We start from the raw sequence: 26168 nt of genomic DNA, 5'->3' as shown, positions 1-26168 counted from the left end.
GGTAGAACAGATTGATCGATTTTAATAATAACACAAGACTTGTGAAAAACAAAAAGAGCACTTACAAAAATATATTGAATTTTACTTTTTTCATACTGTTTTCATGCATTACAAGCTGTGCTAAAGAAAGACCCAACTAATAATATGCATAAATAAAGATAGAAAACAAATCATTAAAGAAATAAATAATAAATTACAGTAACCTTTGCACACACAGAAAGTTGTGTTAATCAAATTGTCTTATTGTCATGGCCTCTTAAGTACTTGTGAGTGATTACAATTGAGCTGCTGCTGATTGCATAATAGCATTGCTGTATGTATATTTTTCACCCAGAAGATTCTGTCATGGAAGGCCTTTGTTAACTCTTTGAAAGAAACGAAATGCATGAATTTATTTATTTATTTTTCTTGGACAAAGACATTGATTTCAACAGTTCCGTCATTGAAAATTAAGAGTTACAGGAGTCATTAGAAACTTAAGTCTGTCATGACCTATATGGTCTTTACAAATATATATAAATTTTTGTTTACAGCCATAGATGGTAAACTATTTATTTAAGTGTCTAATTGACTCGTCCTTTGATTAAATGTTGCACTAAAACTGCGCTGTATTGAGTTCTATTACTGTAAATCTGAGCGTTACTGTATAGGATCTGTGTATGATTGGAGTCCAGCAGGGGGCAGCAAGTAACACATGGTGATGGTGCAGCAGTCAAACTCTTCCGGGTAAATTCTGTGCAACAGTAAACAATAACATGAGGACACAACCGGAATTGTGTAACATCTTCTAACAAACAGAACCACCGTGGTTGTCATTTGGACACAACGTCGCCTCTGGTTCTACGTTTAATCTGGAACACATTTGCCCTCCACAGCCATGTTGTTCCTCCGGACTGCGGCTCTGAGCTCCAGAGCTCTGACCGCTCTGCGCAGCCTGCCCGTCGGCTACACAGCCTCCAGAAGCACCGCTACGTACGTCCAGGGCCAGAGCCCCGAACCACGCATCAGAGAATACTTCTACTATATCGACCATCAGGGACAGGTGATGATATAAACACAAAACCAAACCTTCAGTATTCCTTCTGTTGGCCTGACACTGTGTGTTAACTGTGCTCTACTTGCAGCTTTTCCTTGATGACACTAAAGTGAAAAACTTTGTCACCTGCTTTAAAGGTAAACATGGACACACACAACACACATAGGTCTTGATTTACTAAAATTCAGTCTGGATCATTATCATTGATGCCTTTGGAAAATGTTCATATAATAATAATAATAATATAGCTGGCTGGATGGGGCCCACTGCTAATCATATGGTTGCACACAAAAATCAAAAGCTTGTTTTGACTTTAATAAGCAGATTGAACTTTTACAGTAACATTATATCCATCCGTGACAGGACTTAGGATTCAGCTACATAACCAATGATCCTTCTGAAGTTGAGAAACTGACTGTGTGTGACAGTTCACCAGCCTGAGGTGATCCCACACACAGTTGACAATATACAGAATATATCCCATTTGCGGCCCACAAGTCATGTCCTTTTCCACAGTGTAAGCTGATCCGCTCCAACCCAACAGTGTTTGGAATAGCATCCCCATCTTCCAAGCATGATATCCTGGTTTTCCTAATTGGAATTCTGAATGGATGGCTAGTTTGATTGCTTTGGGAATCAAGAGAAAGAATGACCTGACTGGCTCTACATGCAGTCAAAAAAGGCACTGCGACTGGTATGCAGTGTCATTTACTGTTAGGTCCTGATGAGTCCTGTCTTCATGTCAGGGGTGATTCAGAAGTAATTAGTAAAGTTAGCACTGTGTTATGTTATGCAAAAATACATGCATAGTTTGACCTTAATTTGCATGGATTAAAATAAACTAAATCTGGTACTGGTAGAATGGTAGAATTTCATTATTTTATATACTACTACCTCTGACAACAGGTTTTTATTGTGAGGCCACTGCTGATGCTTTCAGTGTTTTGCAGATCTGAATCATATCTTTGATGCTGTTGTTTCACTCTCAGTCATCTGTTTCTTTCTCACCAGATAAACAGTTCCTGGTCTTCTTCTTCAGTCGGCTGCGTTTCAATCAGAGCGGCCGTTATGAGGAGGACTTCCCCTTCCTATCTCTGTGCGGCAGGGAGAGGAACTTCCTGCGCTGCGATGACCGACCTGTGGTCTTCACCCACCTGCTACAGAGCCCCGCAGGGCCACAGGGCATCATGGGAGAGCAGGAGCTGCTGTCGTACTGCGGCGGTGCGGAGAAGCTCTGCGTCCCGTTCCGCCCAGAGGCTCTGTTCATGCATCCTATCAGCGGACGAGTTTATCACCCCTGCTCAGAGCGCTCAGGAGGGGTTGGCCTGGTCAGGTCGGCTCTGGCCATCGAGCTCAGCCCGTTCTTTGTTTACGTGCATGAAAGTGGCCAATCAGGACAGCCTACACACTTTCTTTGGAGAGGACAGAAGCACACACTGACCAATGAGCTCGCAGGATGCCTCCCTACAGCAGAGGAGGGCAGTGGGCAGCATGGAGAACTAGGATAACGTCAGCTCAGATCACTGGTATATGTTATTCTGTAAAATGCCCACAATACACTATCAGCTCCCTGTTCTGATAATTGGAAAAGGCTATGTTAAGGCCTCACAGCTGTGATCACAGTCTGATCAGTAGTGATTCAAGCCTGGACCAGTCCTGCATAATGTGATGTGTGAGAAATGAACCATGAAATTCACTAATGAATCATGGCTCCCATCTTTATTTGGCTTGAACTACACAAAGCAATGTCTGATTTTGTCTTCTTGCTTTAGGTGCAGCTCAGCCAAAGAGTGATTTTGCCCTCAGAGACTGTTTCATTTGAATCACCTAAATGGTCCTGAAGAGGTAAAATTACCCAGAATATCAAAAGGAAGCATCAAGGAAGAGTCTGTAAGATTTACATAATTTTGTGTGCATAATTTCAGGTGATCTTGCTGTTCATCTCATAGCATGTTAGATTCACAATGTGCAAGTATTTGGTTGTGGCTTCTCTCAAATTCTTTGGAAAAAAAACAAGTTAATTCAGTTTTGCACTGAGCTCAGACTGTGTTTCTGTGTTCTGTCATTTAAAGATTAACAAAAAGAAATCTTTAAAACTTGGCGGCAATGTCAGTTATTGTATTGAATATACTCAAGAGGAGCGAGTTGTTCATTTAATACATTAGGCACAATTGAATATATAAATACCTTGCAGCAAACTGATTAGACACAGACTCTGAGAACTGGTATGCTTGCATTGAAAGAAAATACATAGTCTCACGGTATTTATTGATAAATGGTCCATACCATAAGGGGCACTGGCTACTGAACTTTGTTTTGGAAACATTCTGGAGTGAGATATTGCCTTGAATATAAGACCTACTTCATATTACATCCCTTGCTAATTTTTTTGGCGCTGCAATTCTTAACATTTTTACTTTGTTGCTAACAAATAGTGAATTTTTACATTGTACACTGAAAGTTCTTAGTGTGTCAAAAATCACCGGCAGTCCATAGATAACTTTCTCTGGAAAATGAAAAGGGTATCACAGAGTTATTAAAATGCATCTTGGTGTTGTTATGTCTGAGCATCCAAAATTATAGAACCACATTTTCAATAAATAACCTTGGGTCTCAAAAAACAGCCCAGGATCTATGCATCTGTCATTCAACTAGGCACTGAAGTCCTTGAAAATAAGATATCACTGATCAGAAACACAAGTAGCCTACATTTTAGGTTTACTGTTTTCAGGGCTTGTTGTTGTTGGTGTGTCGTGGTAGGTAGTTAACTAAGTCACTAAAGCAGGACTACAGCTTTGAGTTTAAGACGCCTTTTCAAAAAGGTGACAAAGAACAGATGAAGCAGGAGCAGGTGGACGAAGACGGAAGGCAAGGCAAGTTTATTTGTATAGCACAATTCATACACATGACAGGACTTATTATTAAAATCAAGGAAAGCACTCAGAGAGCATAGCACTCTGCCAAGGCTGCTCAGTCATATGATTTCCTAAGGATGAAATCTTTAAAAAAATTTGTGGTCCACAGCAGTCGATTTGTAGTAGATCGCAGGCAGCTGACGTAGTGTTCACTTGTTGTCATAGTTACAGTGACGCATCTGGCAATGATACAGAAATCTTTAACAAATCTGTGGATCCAGGCTATAAGATGCATCACTGCCAAAATCTAATCACTTGGTCCTTTTGTCATTTCTGACCTTCTCTGAAAATTTGATTGAATTCCGTTTGTCTGTTTTTGAGTAATATTGCTACCAGACAGACAGACAAACCAACTCCGACTGTCACATAACTAACGTAATAATAATAAAACGAGTATTGCTTTCTTAATAGATACACCAGTGTAACCCCACGGTTGCCTGACTGACAACTTCAGTCTAAGCTCCGTGGTTCTCAAACATCATAAAAAACTGCAATTCTAAGGCTCTTAGAGAACCCCTGGGCTGAACAGACAGAAAGCTGGAGAACCCAACTTTGCCAAGAGTGTTTTACATTTTATATTCGACAATAACTTCAAATTGATGCAGTTATTGGGGTTAAAGTCTAACGATTTACTCCCAGTGTGTCAAGATCCTAACAACGCCTCTGGGTAAGATTATGAGTGAACAGCAGCTAATAAAGAGCAGAGTGTCATGTGAAACCGGTGCAGTTACAGAGCAGATCTGCTGCTGGCTGTGAGCTGTGTGTCAGAGGCTCCTCCAGCGCTCCCCTCTGGAGAACTTCAAATCCCAGAGATCTCAGTATCAGTGAACCTGGAACCTGGGCTTGGTTAAAATGGCAGCGCCGTCCAGGAACACTTGCGGGCTTACGGAGCGCTCTGTCCGGGAGCGGGTCCCGCCGCTGCTCAACGACCTCTACCAGTTCACCATGGCGTACGCGTACTGGCGGGCCGGCCGGCACCAGGAGCCCGCCGTGTTCGAGCTCTTCTTCAGGGACAACCCCTTCGGCGGAGGTTTCTCGCTGTTCGCAGGTCTGCACGACTGTCTGCTGTTCCTGCGCAGCTTTCGCTTCTCGGACGAAGGTGAGGAGATCGATTAGGACTTCATTCTTCACATTAGTGCTATTAATCAGAACCGATTAACCTTTAAGTAAAGGAGGGTTGAGTAATCGATCGGGTCATGGTGACATTCCTGCCGTCCACACCTCCCACAGCTGGTTGCGCAATACGTCACCAAGCAAACACACGCGATGCTGTTTAGGAAATGTGAATACCAGTAAACTTTAACATGCAGATCCGAAGTGTAACACTCAGGAATAATCTGTAATCTCTCGTGTGCAGTAATCAGCAGCGTGTGGTCAAGTTTCTTTTTAAAAAGCACTCATTGTGTTGAATGGACTGAACCCCTTCCTGTTGTTGCACTGGCATTACTGATGAATCACCATAAACACATTTAGCTGCTCTCAGTTTAATCAGTAACAGCTGACTCACATCATATTTTATAACTGTCGATTGGCAGGTCAAAATTATTCTGCAAAAGCGCACGTAGCTCTCTATACGGAAGTCCACTGTAGTTAAACCTACATCTGGCAGAAGTGATCAGACCTGCTGTTCAGTACTTCAGTGTGCTTAACCCTCGTGTCGTCCTGCGGGTCAAATTGACCCGTTTTAATGTTTGAAAATGTGGGAAAAAAATTCACAGTGAAACTTTTCAACATTTTTGGGAAATCTTTGAACATTTTTTGGTGGAAAAAAAGAAATGTTACAAATGTTTCTGAAGAGCATTCACAAAAAATCAACCAAAATCCGGCAAATTTCACAGGATTTTGGTTGATTTTTATGTGAATGTTCTTAAAGAAAATATTAGAAGTTTTACTGATATATATGGAATCACTTTAGATATTTTTAGGATTTTTTTGGAAGATCTTACTCATTTTTTGAAAATATTTACAAGAATTTTCTTGCCAAATTTGTGGGATTTTATTTTATTTTATTTTATTTTATTTAGAAAACTTTTAAGGGAAACTTTCAAGGAATTATTGGAATTTTTGTTCCTGAAGGTTTTGCAAATTTTCAGAAATTTGGGGATTTTTTTTGCCGAATTTTTGGATTTTTTTCAGACAAGGAAACAATATTTTTTTGGTGCCTGTAAATGAGGACAACAGGAGGGTTAAAGAGACACACAATACAGAGATGCTCTGTTACACACTCAAGCTGCCCTCAGAACTTTACTTGACTACAAGTACAACAGTATTTTCACCAAAATGCATTTAAAGTTGTTTGAAAGTGGAACTACTCAGTATACGCATCCACCTCTGGACATGCTGAAATAGCATAGAAGAAGCGTTTTACCGTCGAGCCTATTGTAGCTAAATTAGACATTGTTAACTGGATTAACTGATGACAAATCATCATTTGATAAACTGTACACAGATCATTTGGTTTGTGTCTCCACGCTGACTAATAATCATAGCTGGCAAATAAATGTAGTGGAGTGCAAAATGATGGGCTTTAAAATTCCACAACAGTTTTGTAAAGGATTCAGTCTTACAGGATACAAAATAGTTTAAATGTTCATATGAAGTTTTATGTGCTAGAAGACAAATAAGCAGTCACACCATGACTGAGTACTGGCCGTGTCAAAACCACAGATTCAGAGATATTCATAACATATCTCAGGAATCAACCCCGTATATTTGCAGTGTGGGACTTTTTGTATCATGATTCTTCTTCAGAACTGGTTTCTGATTTGAACATGTGTGACTGAATTATTCCAGAATTACAACTTGTATGGGGTAGAGTAGTTTTAAAGTGTTTAAGCAGAGTCATAGGGGAGCTGGTGTGCTCAAGCTGCAGCTGTGGGGAGGAGTGGATGGAGAGAGAGGCACTGACTTCATAGAGCTTAGAGATTATTGTCATGGAAAAAAAAATTAAATGTAAGTTTTTAGGGGTTAAATAAATGCCTGGAAGGTAATGTACAATAAAGTACATGATATCACTCACAAGGGACATTTATATATGCAGGACTGTTTCTTTTACTACACTATTCTATTTCTGCTGGAGTACAGTCTAAATGTAGCAGGCTCAGTGGTGCAGCAGTGGTTGTGGGTTAAATATATGTGTATTATTGTATTAGTAATATGTAATATACCATTTATGCTTTATTATATTGTTCTTTTATTGTTATTATGTTTATTGTGTTAATTACACAAAGTTTGGTCTGTCTCTCAGTTGTGTGGAACCTTTACTGGGGGGTCGCTGTACCCCTACGTACACTTTTAGTCGCCCCATGCCGTCCTATAAATGAGCTTTTCCTGCCTTATCTCTCCCCTTGTGTTTGTGTGTTCTGAGAGAGAGATTAGCGAGATTGTGCTGTTGTAATTTGTGTGTTTTAATGTAATGTAATTCTACTTTTAAGTTTACTCTCCCGTTCTTATATGGTTATGCATTATTTAATTTCCATAGAAGTAGAATAAAAGAAGAATAAAATAAGATATGTGATATATATTACTAATACCATAATACATATATATTTAACCCACAAGCACTGCTGCACCACTGACCCTGTTACATAAAGTAGCATAAAATTCTCAGTAAAGTTTAGTGCAAGTAATGATTTCTGTGCAATACTTGAATAAATGTACTTATTACTTTTCACAAAGCCTATCAGGAGTAAAGCTGGGGTGTTTTAAACGTGCTACATTAATGGTGTTGATGCCATTCATACCTGAGCTTCTAACCTTCATCAAAGTCACAACACGGAAGTCTGCTAGATTAAATTAGCTCTGCAGAAGGTTATTAGATTAGTTGAGTTACTGTAATGTGCTGTGACGGAGGACACGTGAGGCAGGAGGACATATGGAGGACGTGCTTGTGTAAGAACACATGTCTCAAAATGAATATATGGCTGCCCTCTGTTGCTGGTGTTACTGACAGTGCTCCAGCTGTTGTGATTAACACTGTATTCATGGCTCCAGATGTTGAGTTCCTGCGTTCGGTCCTACCTCCGGCCACCGACCCAGCCTTCTTCCAGTTCCTCCGAGGCCTCGACTGTTCGGGTGTAACAGTCCGCTCCGTCCCAGAGGGCACCGTGGTGTTTGCCAGGGTGAGCTGCAGGGCTTCAGGGTGAAACTGAGGTCAGAGGTCACAGTCAGGGTGTGTAGACGCTCAGATGGAGTAACTGCTGCTGCGTGTGTGTAACACCTGCAGGTGCCTCTCATGGAGGTGGCTGGTCCGCTGGCTGTGGTTCAACTGCTTGAGACCAGTTTACTATGTCTCGTCAACTACGCTAGGTAAGAATACACACAGGCACGTTTCTGGCAGCTCAGAGGACGTTTCTCTCACTTACTTTAGTTTCCTGCACACTTGAGATAAATAACTATCCAGAAATACCAAATGTGTAAGAATTAATTTTGAGAAAGTTTGTATAAACTGTTGCAGAAGAGATTTAGAATATCTGATTTTCATGAAATGGTACAGCCATAAAATACACATTTTTTTGGTTGCAATGTTTAATTTAATCAAAGTACCATATGCTGTAACTACTGTAATAAACAATCGGAAGAATAAAAATATGAAAAAATACATGTTGTGATACTAACAATATGACAGAAGTTTTTTATAGATGTAAAGAGACTCAAAGGTAAATTTAGAGGGAAAGTTTTTCAAGTAATTAAAGAAGTGAATAAGTTCTGTTTCCTGAAACAAGAGGAAGCCTTTGCACACAAGAGTTCCATCACCTTCCTAAAATAATGGCCTAAGTCATTTTTTGACAAAAGTTATCGTTTTGTCTAAATCATCTCCTCATGATGCTGGTCACCTCTGGTAAAATCACTTATATCCTCAGTTAAGTAGATCATGTGATTCTACCCCTGTAGTTTAATGGCCTAGGCCAAGGTTCAATGTCGTGTGGTTGAGTTTTTTTGTGTTTTCTAAAAGACCTGAAAAAAATTCTTATGCCAACATTTTAAAAGGGTGTCGAAATGATAAATTTAAAATGAAACATGTTTCCAATGATTTACCTTCTGCTATGTATTTCTTCTGCCTGAGTCCCTTGATCTCTATGTTTCAGGGTCTCTGCACTGTTCCATCTTCAGTTACCCAGCTACAGCTTCGGACTAAAACTGTGCATTTTATACTGCTGTGTATTTGCCTCTATCTGAAGTTAAGAAACAACCTGTTGCTGTCGTGTACTTCCTCTTCCCTGTTGTCAGCCTGGTGTGCAGCAACGCCGCCCGTTTCCGCCTGGCTGCAGGCCCCAGGAGGAGGCTGCTGGAGATGGGCCTGAGGAGGGCTCAGGGACCAGACGGAGGACTCACTGCCTCACGATACACACACATCGGAGGTGAATGCTATCAAAGAGTCATTATTCTGACACTCTATCAAGCCTCTGTATAGATGCTTGCACTTAACCCTCACCAGCCCAACAGATTGTGGGTGTTTTTTTGCTGCTGTCATATTGCTGTCACACTGCTGTCATGTCCTACACCTCTAAGGAAACAGCACAACTATGGCTAGAAGTAAAGAAAAATGTCTTTTGTGAATTGCAAAAAAGAAAAATGAAAGTTCAATGTCTTTGATTATTTATTTGACAAAAATTTGAAACAAACAACCAAAAAAATCAGGAATCAATATGTACGTTTTTCTGAGTTCCCCCAGGTGATACAAATACTGGAAGAAAATGGTGATTCTACATACTATAAATGCTTTACTACTTACATTTTTAATTTCTTTCCATGTAAACAGAGCCTGTAGTTCAGCTGAAAAGTTTCTGAATTGATGTCAGTGACTGTTGGTCACAGCTGAGTCAGTAATGGCTTCACAGTTGTGGCAAGAAGCAAATAATATGTTTTTACAGGTTCATTTTTGAGACATGAGACATGTAAAATAATGTCATTTTGATGGAATATCACCATCCAGAGCTTTGCTTTGGTTAGGTTTTCAATAGAATGGCATGTAACAAACGAGTGCTTCAACACTGTCGGAGAGTAGAATATTGTTTGGTTTTACAGTTTCTGGCTGTGACAAAAGGCAGGGCAAGTTTATTTGTACAGCACAGTCCATACACAAGGTGATTCAAGGTGCTTTACAATGACAAAGAAATACATTCAGAAAATTGATTTAAAGGTAGGCACACATTAAAATCATAGAAATAAAACATAAAAGTAGACATTAAGATCATAAAAATGCATCAAAAGACAAGAAAATAGATTGAGCATCTAAGAGGAAGCTGCAGTAAACAATAAGGTTTTCAGGCCTGATTTAAAGAGCCGACAGTTTGAGCAGATCTCAGGTGTTCAGGAAATTTGTTCCACAGGTGAGGAGCATAACAACTGAATGCTGCTTCACTGTTTTTGGTTCTGGTTCTGGGAACACACAGTAAACCTGTGCCTGATAACCTGAGGGCTCTGGATGCTTCATATGGAGATAATAAGTCCAGGATGTATTTTGGTCCAAGACCATTCAGTGCTTTGTAGACCAGGAGTCAGATTTTGAACTCTATCGTTTGACTGACAGGAAGTCAGTGTAGTGATTTGAGGACTGGTGTAATATGGTCCAGTTTCCTGGTGTTAGTTAGGGGTTTTGTTTTCTTTTTCTTTTCATTTTTTTTTAAGTAAAATGCCTTTCAAACCCAACATGTTTTGAGGCTTAAATCACTCTAAAACTGTATATATAGACTAAGTGAGGTATGAATTTTGCTGATGTCTGTAAGGAAGATCCAGACTTTCTCTCTGAGGTAGGACTGCAGCAACTCTCACTTAACCTACCAAACATCACATATATATCGCCATTCTGTTCTTTACAGTGTCAGAAAAAGATTGTCACCAAGTTAAAGAACTGGTAATAATTACTAGCCGACAACAAATAAACAAGAAATAATTGAATTGGCCTGTAGAAAATGATTTTGTTACATTCCCAGTGCACAGACTTACTCTGGAACGTTTCTTTCAGGCTTTGATCTCACCAGTAACGTTCAGGCTGGTTTTCTGTTTGGGATCCCTGTCGCCGGGACCATGGCACACTCATACGTCACTTCCTTTAACTCCCTGGAGGAGGTGTGGCCACAAGTGAGTATGTGTTGTCTCCTCAGATCATCTGAATAGGAGACCAGGGATTTTAGCTCATTAATTGTAAATTGGATGTACTTAGGTTATTGTTACTCATTATCTATATATACACTACCATACAAAAGTTTGGGGTCACTTCGATGTCCTTATTTTTATTTTTTAAAGAATAGCATTTTTTTAAAAATGAAGATAACATTAAATGAATCATAAATCCAGTCTAGACATTGTTAATGAGGTAAATGACTATTCTAGCTGGAAACGGCTGAGTTTTAATGGAATATCTACATAGAGGTACAGAGGAACATTTCCAGCAACCATCACTCCTGTGTTCTAATGCTACATTGTGTTAGCTAATCATGTTGAAAGGCTAATTGATGATTAGAAAACCCTTGTGTAATTATGTTAGCACATGAATAAAAGTGTGAGTTTTCATGGAAATATGAAATTACCTGGGTGACCCTAAACTTTTCAACAGTAGTGTATGTTTGTAATAGATTGTCATAAATGTTTTTTTCAAATGTGCATTTTGCACTATTTTCAAATGCTTCAGAGACTCAATAATTAATTGAGAGAACGTGTCAGTTATATCCATAGTTATGCAATCTAAACATGAGAGCCAGGAATATGCTGTCATAGAAGTAATGTTGTTGCTACAGTAATTGTGGGCATACAATAGTTCTAAATAATACAGCCATGTAGTTCCTAATATCTCTCTGTTGTTGCTCATCACTCAGACCCTCGCAGCAGCGAACGGGGATCCAGAGCCGGTCGATGTCATTTCTCTAACGAAAGGCTGGCTGAGTCGTGTGTGTGAGCTTCTGGGAGCAGAGCCTGAGAAGATCCGGGAGGGCGAGTTGGCTGCTTTTTTGTCTTACGCCGTCGCTTATCCCCAGAACTTCCTCCCTGTGATTGACAGCTACAGTGTTGGCTGGTAACTTCTATATAATACTATGTCATGTTCCCCCAAGATACAATATATCTTGGAGTTTATTGACATTTTTGTACTTTTATATGATTTTATGTTAAACAACCACAATTAAAGATTGCCCTTGTTCACACACCGACCAGTCACAACATTAAAACTACCTGCCTAATATTGTGTAGGATCTCCTTATGTCACCAAAACGGCTCAGTTGGGCCGTGGAGACTGGATCTCTGGGGTTGTCCTGTGGTGTCTGACTCTGGTATGTTAGCAGTGAATCCTTTGGGTCCAGTGGGTTGTTGGTTGAGGTCTATGTGGATCAGGCTTGTTCCAACACATTCCAAAAATCAGACTGGAATCCGTGGAGTCTGGAGTCCTGTGGCTCTTTGTAATGTTCGTTTAGCTGTTTCTGAGCAGTTTTTGCGGTATGGCAGAGCACAGTGTCCTGCTGAGGGAGGCTCCTGACATCTGGGAGTGTTACTGCCACGAGGGGCTGTAAATGGTCCACAACAATGTTTATGTAGATGGTGCGTGTCACAGTAAAATCCACATGAATGACAGGACCGAAGGTTTCCCAGCAGAACATTGCGTTGTAATGAGATGATCGACGTTAATCACTTTACCTGTTAGTTTTAATATTGTGGCTTATCGGTGTGTACGTGATTTATCATCTGCAAAGAAGTATAAGACAGATGAGAAAGAGGCCTAGTTATTTTTAGAATTACAAGATGATTTAGTTTTAAAGTCCTGTCCTCTCTGAGCACCAAAAGCTAGACTTGCATGAATGACAGTGTATTGTAGTTTTAGTGTAGTGATAAACTTTATCTCATCAGGTACAGCAGCAGCAATTCCACATTATTTTTACCAGTAGATGTCACTAGAGCACACTGAGCTAAAAAGGTCTTGTGGTGATATAATTTAGTGGAAACCTTTACAATCAGTACTGATTAATGAGTATTTTCATTCATTTAATACCCATTCTTCTTAGAGCAGTGAATGTTTAATTTGTAATTGTGAGAAAATAGGAGAAAATGCCACTATCCCATAGAGTGTTTCCCCATCAGTTGTCATCTACACAGGTTTTCATCCTGTACCTTCCTCTCACCTTCTCAAATACATGAACATACAACAAATTCCATGAAACAGCAGATGTTCTTCAAACAGAGCAAGTCCATCAGTTATTTATCACAATAATCCATATGTACACAAATGGAGCTTAAAATACTAAATTGCACTCCATCTTATGAGTATCTTTGTCTATCATATATTCCCAGCAGAGGGGACAGAAATGGGCAGCTCCATCTGTCGTGATTTTGTCTCTTAAATGTTCCACTGAAGAGGCACTTTAGACCTCAACTGAATTATTTATGTGAGCATTCAAGGGACAAGATAAGGCTTCTTGTGAGCTTCAAGGCCTTAGGGTCAACCTGGCCTCCTCAACACAAACAAGAGTAGACGAGAGACACATGTATCTATTGTCAGCAGTAAAATATAGTTTACATCAGAGTGGACATTTGCCTGGAACTCAAGATGGAGTACATTTCTGTCCATCTGTCTCAAATTCATCTAATGTGTATATATCTACATGATTTCAGTAGCGGCCTGCTGAACTTCTGCGCTGTGGCTTTAACACTGTGTGAGCTGGGCCACAGGCCTGTAGGAGTTCGTCTGGACAGCGGGGACCTCTGCAAGCAGTCTGTCGATGTCCGTCGTGTCTTCAGACTCTGCAGTGAGCAGTGAGTGTGTTTGTTTGTGTGTTTAATTAAGATCCCCTATTAGCTTTTGCAGGGCAGCAGCTATTCCTCCTGGGGTCTTCATAATTTCATTTGTGACAACACCAAAATGCAGTATGTACACACAATGCATACAAATCAAAATTACACAATACGCAAACAATGCATACAAGAATACACATACACAATATAAATGGCATACATGTGCACAACTCATATTGAACCAAAGAAGCATACGACACACAATACTCCCACATCGGATCATCATAAGACTAGATTTTGTCCTACTACAAAGATGCCATTACCCAACAATAATAATGATCAAAGAATGGTCTGCCACAGAAACTAACCATGATTTCAGTCTCCTGAACAATGAAACACAGGAACACAGTGAGGTGCCAGTGAGTATGTCTCTAAGACCTGTAGATGTGGTTTGACTCCTCCACAGGTTTGTAGTGCATGTCTAATTTTTCATTGCTCCTTTTTCTTTCGGTTCGCTTCATCTCTGCAGTTTTTCCATCCCTGCTTTTGATTCTCTGATCATCGTTGGGACAAACAACATCTCAGAGCAAAGCCTGGCCGAACTGAACAAGAAGGTAAAGGGAGTGAACGTGCAGGATTATTCAGGATGACTCAGTAGCTCGTTCTGGAATTTCCTTGTTTCAGGAGAATGAGATCAGCATGGTTGGTGTTGGAACACATCTGGTGACTTGCACAAAACAACCGTCTCTGGGCTGTGTGTATAAGGTAATCTGATCAAAGTAAAGTGCACCCTCAGTACGCTGTCACTCCTCTAGTTATGTCAACATGTGTGTGTTAACGTGTGTGTGTGTACCAGCTGGTGGAGGTGAGAGGAAGGCCCAGGATGAAGATCAGTGAGGACCCGGAGAAAAGCACTGTTCCTGGGAGAAAAGCTGTCTACCGGCTAGTAGATGCCGACGGTGAGAAGTGATGTGTACTACCTGATTCACCACAACATTACCATCCCAACAACTACAGCATGGCAGTTTGTATTATTGAGCTCTTATGTCATCTGATAATATGTAATAATTTACAATGCTGTTATGATGATAGTCATCTCTGAGTGCACTTATCCAGCTGGCAGTCTTGGCATTCAATAAGCAAGACTGCTTTATGGAAATGGTAGATTGTTCTATGATCTTTGAATCAACGTGACAAAGTAGCTTGGTTTCTCTGGCATATACTGTGCTGGAGTCACAACTAGAATCCACTTTGAATGGGTTATGACCACCACATTTATTTGTTTAGGTACCTACAAGAACAACATGTCCATAGCTTGGCTCTCTATTTCTTGGGAGGCGTGTTTATGATATTCTTCCAAAGCACTCAATGAATTAGGTCATTTGGCTTTTTATTTTTTACATCTTCACTAAAATTCCATGTCCATAATTATTCGTACCCCTAAAAAATGATTGATAAAACTCTGCCCCTTACATTTCCTAAGATGAATAATGAATAGTTTTGGGCATGATCTTTTTATTAAAAATTAAAGAAATAAATATTATATGTATATATTTATTCAAATATATTCCTCTATTCAACATTTGTAACACAGTGTCTTACTGTCTTTTGTCATTTGTTTATGTCTGTTCCAGCCATAAGGTCTCACTGGCCAAATAGAAATGAACTATAAACTATAAAAATTCAGCATGGCTTGGAATAATGTTGGATTTAACTTTATATGCTGCACATTCTGCTTGGATTCTGTAGTCACATGATTTAAAATGATAAATCTTGGTTCCTTGTTGGGAAGTGAAGTCCCTGCTGTACGTATAATTTGCCCGTCATTTAAAAAACATTTTTCAGATGATTCATTCACTTTTTTCCGGAGTACATCAAAGATTACATAAGAGAAGAGTTTATCCACATCGGCATTCATGATGCTAATTTTTGGTTTAAGCTGAGCTAAGGTACAACTTCAACTTGGACTTCGTTCACTCGTGGGCTGCACAGGGCTTGGCAACCATAATATACATGCATCCTGATGCTTGTCTTTTATGGAACATGCAAATACATGCAGCATCGTGCTTTTTCTGCTCTGGTGCTACTTTGTGGTTGTTTTTTTGTCTTTTTGTAGTCCTTTTGTCACATTTTGGTTTACTGTATGTCAATTCATGGTCATTTGTTCTCTTTGTGTTGTTGTTTAATAAGCTCAGAGCTTTTTTGCATCCTTTTGTGGTCATTTTGCATCTTTTTATGTTGGTTTTGTGCCCTTTTATAGTCATTTTTGTCAGTTTCTGGTTATTTTGCATTAATTTGTGGTCATTTTTTGTCTTTTTATTGTGGTTTTATACTACTTTGTGGTTGTTTTGCACCCAATTTGACAATTTATTTGTCTTGTAGTCCTTTTGGACACCATTTAGTTATTATATGTCAATTTGTGGTCATTCTTAGTCTTTTTGTAGCTCAGTTTTTCTTTTTCTTCTTCAGCACAACCATGAAGTTGTTAGTGACTCAGGTGTGACCAACAGTCATGAGACAAAAATTCTTGTTTCCTACTTGTTCCTCTTCTGCAGGCCATCCGTTTCTGGACCTGCTGTGTCTGGCGGTGGAGCCTCCACCAGAGGCTGGACTCCCACTGAGCTGTTACCCTCTGGGGTGTGATAACTCTGCTGTCTCCGTCACTCCAGCTCAGGTCACATGTCTGCGTCAGGAAGTGTTCACCAAAGGACAGGTGAGGATGGACCAGGAATGTTCAAAGGCTGCTGTCTGCATAGTACGACGAACACTAGTAGGTATTGTAGTTGTGCAGCTGACTGATTTTTATGGAAAAAGCAATGACAACTTGGATTTACTTACATTTAGACAAGTTTTAATAAGATGGTTTGATTCGTCATGATCCACCTGATTCAAAGGAATAAAGAATAAAACACAGCTTCTATGATCCTCAGTAATCTTAAGAGGGATTCCAGCACGTACAATATTGCATTTAGATCTAATTAATAAAATAACACTAAAAAAAAGATATACAACGACAGCCAACAACATCTGCATCAACACAATGATCAATACAGCCTTAAGCAACTTGTAGAATCACATTTAAAAACACCAGTTTACTCTGTATTCTTGAGGGCACTGAACAATACAAAACAAGACCTTTTTGCAGCACTATACTGTGGAGGAGTTTTATCTTCATGACGGTGTGTCCCACACTTTCTAGGTGACACAGCCTCTGTGCAGCACTAGCAGAAACTAGAGCAAAGGTCCAGAGTTCCCTGCAGACTCTGCATCCTCGACATAAGAGGCTGCAGGAGCCAGACTCTTACACAGTGAGTCTCAATCCAATCTGTATCGAATTGCAGATGTACAGAGCAACTTAGAATTTCTCTGTCACCCCAAAACTGGACTTTCATTGGCTATACTCTCCTCAGCTGAAGGATCGCTTTACCCTAGCCTGTGGCCCTCTCTCCCACCAGGTGGCGCTGTCAGAGAAACTCCACAACTTGATCACAGAGATCCAAAGAGGCAGCAAGCAACAACAGCAACTTTCTCTTAGCCAACTAAAGTTATCCTGGGTTTTTTCTTGACAAGTGCCTCACAGTAAAAGAAGTGGATGTGTTTGTAGAGCAGTGTCAACGCCCTGCTCTCCAAATACAGGTAATCACAGCTGTGTTGTGACCTGACTCTGTCAGATCTACTATCTGTAAAACGGAGTTAAAATGGGAGTTTGGTATGCTGGACAGCCCTACAGGAACAGTTATAAATAATTATGACAAAGTCTTTATGAAATCAAATGTGTGTGCTTTTTTTAGCTGGAAGCTAAACAAAAAAACTGAAGCTGTACTGCTACAAATCAAAAGATACAAGTGCAACCCAATTTTATGCTGAAATATTTGAATCTACGTACTAATACTTATCAAAACATAAATCAAAGTCTGTTATGTTTCTTCTTTTTTACAGTAGTTTGAATAAGTGCACTCATTAGCTTTTTCTCAAGTTTTCATTCACACCATTGGGACCTTCTTGAGCAGATGACATGAAGATGAGCCACATGAAGTTAATGCTCAGTTAAACTGTGATCAGAGCAGTGAGATGTTTATGGAAACTGGAAAATATGAGCAGTATCTGTAAACTTTGTAGTAAAACAGACTTATATGTAGGTATGTGAACATACCTCACATATACATATTTGAAAAATTCCAAGAATTTACAAAATTGATCCTTTTGAAATTGCAGTGGCCAGTTTCGAAGCTGAGGAACTTTGCCCTTGCAGAATTTTGTTCTTTTTCCTTCATACTTGTCTTGGGGTGTTTTTTCTTTGTGAATAGTGGTAATTTTCTTAACTTCAGCTGCCTAAATCAACACTTTATAAATTAACATACATGAAATGATTGAAGGTAGAGGAGATTCTGATGAACCCATGGAGAATAATAAAGATCTGTGACTTCTTTTAGCTTCCAGCAGCTACAGAGCCAGAGATTTTCCTGAATTGCTGGAGGAGACCAAATCAGAGCTTAAAGGACTTAAATTCATCACCTTAATGCAAACATGAATCCTAATGAATGATAATCTGACTCTGTAGCTGCTGGATGTGTAAATAAACAGTAACCACAATAACACTAATACGATCACATACAGTGCTGTGACAATTAATTAATTTAAACCTAAATTTCCTCCAGTATTCTTTATTTTGACCTTTTGTCCTGAATAACATGTATTAAATTTGCTCATGACTTCACACTATGTTCTTTTCTGCAGATGTTTGTATTAAAGATTTTCTGCGATGAAGATGGAGTTTGTTTGCATTTAGTTTTACGGTGTTTGAGCAGCTTGAGGTGAGCTGGTGTGCTCGTACTGCAACGAGTGGTGGATGGAGAAAGAAGCAGGGACTTTCTAGATCTACATATTCTAGAGGAAGGTATGGTGTAGAGTTACCTCAAAGCCATTTTGGACAGAGAAAGATTATTTTCAGTGAATAAAGGGGTTTCATCATTTACCGTAGGAGGATGTTCAGCCTCAAACTTCTGGCTTTGTCGCCCTCCACTGATAGATAGATAGATAGATAGATAGATAGATAGATAGATAGATAGATAGATAGATAGATAGATAGATAGATAGCTAGCTAGCTAGCTAGCTAGAGAGTAGATAGATAGATAGATAGATAGATAGATAGATAGATAGATAGATAGATAGATAGATAGATAGATTAAACCTTTATTGATCCCACAGCGGGGAAATTTACAGGTAACATTGGTAACATAAAGCATTTCCTGACAACAATGCAAGCCACTTCAAACACTGTACCTGTTTTTTGTCACATTGTCTAATTTAGCGACAAACAAAAGCTCATGCTTCTCGTCTGTATATGACACAGTAAAAAGTTGAAATAATTTTATAATGATTGCTATTCTTTGTAATCTAGAACTTCTTTGAAAGCTTTGACAAAGTATGAAAATGTGTAACAACAGCTCAAACAGAATGTAGCTGTTTGTGTTTGACTTATTTTCGACATGATATGTGGCTGTTCAGTGATCAACTGAAGGCGCCCCCTTCCTCCCCACTCTGCCATGAAACTCTACGCCCCCGAGTCTTTCCGCTTGCAGGACATGTGAGAGGAGTTTGCTGGAGTCCTGATTGGCTGGCTGCTGACCAGTGGTGGTGGAAAGGCAGATACACCCAGCGGACATATGGAGCTGATTAGACATGGAGGCTGTGATATCATCCATGACCGTCTCATCTCTCCGAGGTGGATCAGTCAGCACTCACATACTTCACATATGTGTTCTTTTACTGCCTCTGAGATGTCTGCTAATGCACATTACTGAACTTTTCTCTGTTTCACAACTTAGCCACTGATCAGCAGTGGGGAAAGTATTTAGATATCTGAAAATAATTCAGTCACTGTACCTCTTACAATAAATATGAGGAAGTAAGAAGTACATTTTGTTCTGGAAGGTAGTGTAGAAGTATCCGAAAATGAAAATACAAATATGATAAAATGAAATATAAGTATAGTCCTAGAATAAATGTACTTTAAAGTCAAAGTATGTGCATTTAAAAAATAGATATTTAAGACTGAAAGTATAAGTGCTCATGGTGCTCCCTTTAAAACTGTTATATTCTGAGAGACTTGGACAAGGACCAAAATGTGATGGTTGGATAAGCAAGTAAGCCCATCTAAAAAACACCAAGTGTTGTGGGATGTTTTCTGTATGCAGTGGTTAGTGCCTACCAAAGACAGAGCAACTAAAGAACCAGCGAACCGGCAAATGGGCCATGGGAACCCAGGTTTATTGATGCACTTGGGGAATGAATGCTGGTCCACGTGGTCCAACAGAGGAGCTACTGACACTCTAACTGCAGAAAACCTTAAAGTTAGCTATAATAGAAAGGAGTCATAAACACAAATACACTGTGTAGAAACAACCCTGTACACCGTCTGCATTGGGCATGTGGGTTTCAGAACTGGACTGTGGAGCAAATGGAAGAGCTGGGACTGGTGATTGATCATAAAAATGTTCTTTAACATCATGTCAGTAGCAGAATGTCTCCTTTACTCGAAGAAGAGGTGGCAGCAGGATGCCAAATGAGAGGAAGGCTAGTCAGTGGAGCCAACGTGATACTCTGGACAATGTTCTGCTGGGAAACCTTGCATTCAGTAGTTGTTGCCCTACACCTACCACCTACCTAAACATTGTTGCAGACCACATACACCCCTTCATGTCAACAGTATTCCCTGATGATAGAGGCCTATTTCAGCAGGATAATGCTCCCTGTCACACTGCAAAAATGATTCAAGAGTGGTTTGAGGAACAAAGAGGTCAAAGTGTTGACTTGACCTCCAAATTTATTTTGAAGTCAGAGCTCAAACTCCAAAGTCTGGTATCTCTGAATGCATTTAAGGCTATGATCAATCCAGTCATATCCAGGCTTCTGGAGTGCAAATAGTTTATTAAGAGCAAATGTTTTGTTTTAACTAATCTTGTAAAATTAATTATTTGTATTTTGTATGTCTATTTTTAAATGTAATTGTGTGTTAAAACCGTTGTTTTTAACTGTATGTACTGCCATTCTTGGCCATGTCTCTCATAAGAGATCTTGGATTTCAATGTGAAAAACACGGTTAAATAAAGGTAATAAATAAATCATTAAAATTTCCAAGATCTCAATCCAATCGAGCATGTGTGGGATGTACTGGATGAACAAGTCTGACCTATGGAAATCCTATGTCCCAACTTCCATCCATCCATTATCTAGACACCACTTAATCCTCATTAGGGTCATAGGGGGCTGGAGTCTATCCCAGCTGACTTACGGTGAAGACAGAGGACACTCTGGACAGGGCACCAGTCTATCACAGGAATAGACAAACGATCACACTGACATTCACACCTACGGACAATTTAGAATCACCATTTAGCCTTAGAATGTTTTTGGACTGTGGGAGGAAGCCGGAGAACCTGGAGAGAATCCACGCATGCGCAGGGAGAACATGCAAACTCCATGCAGAAAGGATGAGACACAAACTGGGGATCTTCTAACTGCAAGGCAACAGTACTAACCACCGAGTCACTGTGCAGCCCGACCTCCCAACTTCCAGGACTTCAAGAATCTGCTGCTGACGTATTGGTGCCCTGATACCACAGCTCAGCCTGTTGTAGCAGTACACTATTAGACTGATGGTATTATTGCTGTGGCTGATCAGTGTGCTCGATACTAGTACAGATAACACAAATGAAGTTCAGAAACCGAAGAAGTGTAGACATAGCAATTTAGATTATATTAAAGTTTCCTCCTTTTGCTTTGATCAGATCCTCACACACTCTTCATCCTCGAAGCAGCATTATGAGGTCGTCACGTGGAGTTTTTCTAGCAGTCTTGAAGTAATTCCCGCATATGCTGAGCACTTGTTGGCTGCTTTTCCTTCACTCTGTGCTCCAACTCATCCCAGACTATCTTAGCTGGGTTCAGGCGGATAAATATTGAGGTCTGGTCAAACAGCCCTAACAGAGCTTGAAGGTGTTTTGGATTGTTGTCCTGTTGAAAAGCAAATTCTGATCCCACTGAGCTTAAACCAGAAATGATGATGTGTCTCTGCAGGAAGCTGTAGTAGCCATGCTGGTTAATATACCTTCAATTCTTAAGAGAAATATCCAACTTTATTTCCAGTAAAGCACCCCCACACCATCAGAGCTCCTCCTCCATGCTTCATGGTGGGAACCACACATGCAGAAACCATTCAAAGACACAAACAGCTGGAACCAAAATACTTAAATTAGGGCTGATCTGCTGTCTATTCCTTGTGTTCCTTGGTCCACATTTCTCTTGTACTTCTCAGTTCCACCATGAAAGACTGATTCACACAGTTTCCTCCCAACAGCTGGTATTGACAGCAGAGGTCAACCAATCTGCTCTCAGGGCCAATAATGATCAGTTATTAGGAATCATTTGGACTGGTAACTGATATTTGAAACTAATATACATTTGCACTGAAAATTACATTATTGGTCTCTACATCCAGGCTAGCATATACTCCAGCACAAAATTTAATTGAAATGCGTTTCCTATTTAACATTTTACATGTTTTTGTGCTGATGTGGGCTGTAACCTGAGCTGCTGTTAATAGCTGATTTCTGATGCTAATTCTGATTAACTTCTCCTCAGCAGCAGATTGAGCTCTTAGTCTTCATCTCATGGGGTGATCATCATGAGAGAGTTTCCTCATAGACATAGATGCTTTTATAGACGCTTTCCTAAAAAAATGTTCTGATCTTATAGACCTTCATGTCTTTAAGGAATGATGGACTGTTGTTTCTCTTTACTTAACTGAGTGTTTGTTGCCATAATAAGAATAACTGCAGGAGCCTCAACACAACACAACTGATGGATCTGTCAGAGCGCAGAACCTCCACCAGTTGACTTTGCAGACAGGTTTCATTTTTTTACTTAAATGATCCCAGGTGTCACAAAAACACATAGATACTGAGCTGACCTGAAGTTGGTAAGAAAAAAAGATTTAAACAAGACAAGCACTCAGAGAGCGCAGTCCTCTGACAAGGCTACTCAGTTGTTGTGTCATTTCCTAGGAATAAGTCCCAGTTAGTCTGCAGTGGTGGATTTGTAGTAGGATCACAATCATGTGATCATCAGCAGGCAGCTGATGTAGCGTTCACTTGTTGTCATGGTTACAGTGATGCTGTGGCTATCTCGCAATGATACAGAAATCTTTAACAAATCTGTGGATCCAGACTATAAGCCGCATCACTGTCAAAATCTAATCACTTGGTCCTTGTGTCATTTCTGACCTTCCCTGACAATTTCATACAAATGCGTTAGTCCATTTTTGAGTAATGTTGCTAACAGACAAACAGACAGACAGACAAACATATGCAGATAGTCACATAACTCTGCCTCCTTGGAGGAAAAATATATACAAATGTACATAAAAATTACTGCATAAATTGAAACATATTTATTTATTGTAAATACTTATTTTTATTTTTTTAATACTATAAAAGCTGTTTGTTGTATTGTTTTTGGAGTGTCAACAAAGTTTCGTTGTAGATATGCAATGACAAGAAATATTCTTGATCCTTGATGTTTTGGTTGAATTTCACAGTTTTTCCCTTACTATGTAATTTCATTTGACTGTAGAAAATAGTTTTCAAAAATATAAAGAAAAACAACTGAACCACTTTATTGTAGAAAGTTTTAACTGTTACAGTACAAAAGTGTAATATTGAACTATTTTACTGCATTTATCATTTTTCTGATGCTTTAAAAACTTAGGACTTGATGAGATGTCAGTTACTGGTTTGTTTATTTGCAATGCATATTACATATTCTAAACTGCATGTAATCCTCATCTGCAAATAATTGCATTAGTTATCATTAGCGCTTGTTTAAAATGATTCTTCTGCACTGAAAGAGAAAAGAAGCCTTTTCCTCTCAGACTGGGTCTCCGGTGTCAGGATGGATTTACTGCTGCAGCTGATGGCAGCTTGACATGTGGTTTACCTATGCAGTTTGAACCCCACTTGACCCCCTGACATCTCCAATAACCCGCTCCACGGTATTATGACGCCAGAAGGAGACCCCTCCTCCCGTAGAGCCGCCTGCAGATCTCCTGGAGGCCCGCGGAGGTCGCTCTGCTCTCTGCCTCCTCTCCCCTCATCCTCCCTCACGTCCACTCCAGGCAGCACGGAAAGGAAAAAAGAAAAAACATCTGATCAAGCTTTTCCGGTCTGCTAGCCCTAATTTCCTCTCCAGACCTGTGTCGGTGGAGCCGAGGGGACGCAGACTCAGATCCCGGCCGAGGAGCGGCGAGGAGCAACCGGGCCAATTAACGCCTCAACCCCGCAAGCCTCAGCTCTCCAAACCGGGTGTCTGCTTCGGGTAATGCATCCTGTCGTCCGGTGTCCGGAGAGGAGCGGCGGGGAGTGAGCGGAGAGCAGAATGCTTCGGCGGATGGGAGCGCACACGGTTGTCGCCGCGGCCGCTCTCCCATCCGCGTCGGTGAAGCCGCCCCGCCGCTGGCCGCCCTGCTGCACCCTCCTCCGGGTATTTGTCCGACTCGTCATTACATAACTCGGCGTGTTTGTCGCTCGTACTGACTTGATTGTGCCAAAGCCAGGAACGGGAGAAGCACATCTTGTTTACCGCCCCGGCAGCAGTACAGTGCAGCGGCACCGCGGCGGAGCTCCGAGCGGGATTTAAAGCCGGACCGTGCAGCCTTGTGCCGTCGTGGACTGAAGCACTATCCGGGGTGGAAACCCGAGTCCAGCGGGGATGAGAACTCACCCCGAACGGATTTTACTGGTGCGCTGCCAGAAGCATCTGGAAAGGATAACACAGGGATCCACTCCCCCTCCAGAGCAGCAGAGGATAATTCACATCTCAGACGTTCCAGTGCTTCAGCTCTGCGGCTGCTGAGCGATGCCTTTTAGCCTCTTTTTTATTGTGAACTTGTTTTAATCACACTGGCTGGCTGTGACTGGTACACTTTGGCTCCCTCCTCCTTTGGACATGCTGGATAGCTGCGGCCCTTGGTGCATTCAGTAGGTGACTGAAGGATCCTGTTTAAGAAAGCACCACAGATTAGTAATCCTGCAGGGTTTCCTCGGAGCTATGCAGTGAAGATGTGTGCAGCCAGATTCAGCGGCTGCCTCAATGGCTGTGCTGAGGAAGCTGCCGGTGGTGCTGCCGGTCCACTCATGGCCTGCAGGATGCTGGACTGGACAGAGGCAGGTCCCCGCATCCTCCACAGCCTGGAGATGGGCACAGTGATGACCATCTTCTACCAGAAGAAGTCCCAGCGGCCCGAGAGGAGAACGTTCCAGATAAGGCATGACATGAAGCAGATAGTGTGGAGCAGAAACCCGGAGAAAGTAGAAGGAGAGAGTGAGTATTAAAGTATGGATGCATCACCGAGCTGGTCTACAGGGCTGGGGGTGGGCTTCTGGGCCTGTACCCGCTGGAGACTCGCAGAGCTCAGTCACAAGTAGGGATGTCTCAGATGTGTCTTTTAGTGTCAATTTCATCCAACCAAATCCAGCATTTGTGTTTGTTGATTTTAAATTTGAGAGCATTATGAGGCTACAGGAACACTTAATTTAAACACAGTAACAAAACACAGTTCCAAAGCTGCTTACAGCTGTAGCTGGAAGGAGAAAGTGGAAGCAGAATCGCAGGCCTTATTGGGTGGTTTTCTGTAATATTCTGTTTGGTGTGCTCTGATCCTTTAGCAATGTCACTGTGGATCTGTAGTGATACACAAAAACACACAGAGATGCTACAAAGAGGCACAGATTGACCACAAAGAAACATACAGGGACTCAATGGATGCTTTGAATGACTCCAAAGAGATAAAGTCACTGCAAAGTGTTGAAGGGACTACATAGAGGTATGAAGCCACAAAGATGCAACAAGTGGATATAAAGAGATAAAATAAATACTCAGAGATATAAAGTGATATAAAGGAAGTAAAGAGGTGCAGGGTTCCTACAAAGAGACAGAGTGACCACAAAGAGACAAAACAAGCTACAGAAATGTAGTAAGTGAGTAAATAGAGACAAAAAAGCAACTACAAAGATGCATCAAATGACTACAAAGAGACAAAAAAGGCTACAGAATTGTAATAAGTGAATAAATAGAGACAAAAGGTGACTACAAAGATACATCAAGTGACTACAAAGAGACAGAGTGGCTACAAAGACATAAAAAAGGCTACAAAATGCATCAAGTGACTAAATAAAGACCCAAAGCGACCACAAAGACACATCAAGTGACTACAATGAGACACTGAGTGACTTATTTGAGACAGTCTGATGTGATGCCATGTTCAGGACTGTAATTACCCAGACAATGTTAAGTTGTTTTGATTCAGCCATGATAAGTGTTAGTGTTTCCATGGAGTCAATTGTTTGCTAGCATACTTGTTATACTGGCATTAGGGCTCTGGGTTTTTAAAAAAAATTAACCTCTAAAAGTTCCATTTTCTTTAAGAAAATGTTAGTAAG

General features: G+C 40.5%; 2 protein-coding genes across 3 annotated transcripts; both read left to right on the top strand.

Moving 5' to 3' along the window:
• The first annotated feature begins 709 nt into the window (after window positions 1–709).
• LOC111582131 (UPF0598 protein C8orf82 homolog) lies at window positions 710–3659 on the top strand. 2 transcript variants are annotated; one of them, XM_035957434.2, is made up of 4 exons: window positions 710–1042; window positions 1125–1173; window positions 2048–2562; window positions 2809–3659. In XM_035957434.2, the coding sequence occupies exons 1-3, from the start codon at window positions 878–880 to the stop codon at window positions 2542–2544; spliced, it is 711 nt and encodes a 236-aa protein (XP_035813327.2). In that variant the 5' UTR covers window positions 710–877; the 3' UTR covers window positions 2545–2562; window positions 2809–3659. The 2 variants fall into 2 exon arrangements, with proteins under 2 accessions (XP_035813327.2, XP_023146419.2); XM_023290651.3 differs by having other exon boundaries at window positions 2048–3659.
• A 1007-nt stretch (window positions 3660–4666) lies between these two features.
• Window positions 4667–18438, top strand: LOC111582129 (nicotinate phosphoribosyltransferase). The gene is given in 15 exon segments (XM_023290650.3): window positions 4667–5050; window positions 7945–8072; window positions 8177–8259; window positions 9181–9311; window positions 10919–11034; window positions 11769–11965; window positions 13552–13692; window positions 14201–14285; window positions 14356–14436; window positions 14528–14630; window positions 16227–16384; window positions 16871–16894; window positions 16896–16979; window positions 17127–17180; window positions 17182–18438. Coding segments are annotated over 15 exon segments (1665 nt in total). The 5' UTR covers window positions 4667–4803; the 3' UTR covers window positions 17215–18438.
• Window positions 18439–26168: the final 7730 nt, after the last annotated feature.

This window comes from Amphiprion ocellaris, chromosome 2 (genome assembly GCF_022539595.1).
Source record: "Amphiprion ocellaris isolate individual 3 ecotype Okinawa chromosome 2, ASM2253959v1, whole genome shotgun sequence".
Lineage (NCBI taxonomy): Eukaryota > Metazoa > Chordata > Actinopteri > Pomacentridae > Amphiprion > Amphiprion ocellaris.
Note: the sequence above shows the minus strand (reverse complement) of the source record. Positions and strands in the feature narration are given on the sequence as shown.

What these genes read in the sequence shown, in the direction of transcription:
- LOC111582131 (XM_035957434.2), top strand. Translation starts at nt 878, where the DNA reads ATGTTGTTCCTCCGGACTGCGGCTCTGAGCTCCAGAGCTCTGACCGCT. An exon ending in ATATCGACCATCAGGGACAG is followed by an intron (nt 1,043 to 1,124) that starts GTGATGATATAA and finishes CTCTACTTGCAG; the next exon opens with CTTTTCCTTGATGACACTAA. An exon ending in CTTTGTCACCTGCTTTAAAG is followed by an intron (nt 1,174 to 2,047) that starts GTAAACATGGAC and finishes CTTTCTCACCAG; the next exon opens with ATAAACAGTTCCTGGTCTTC.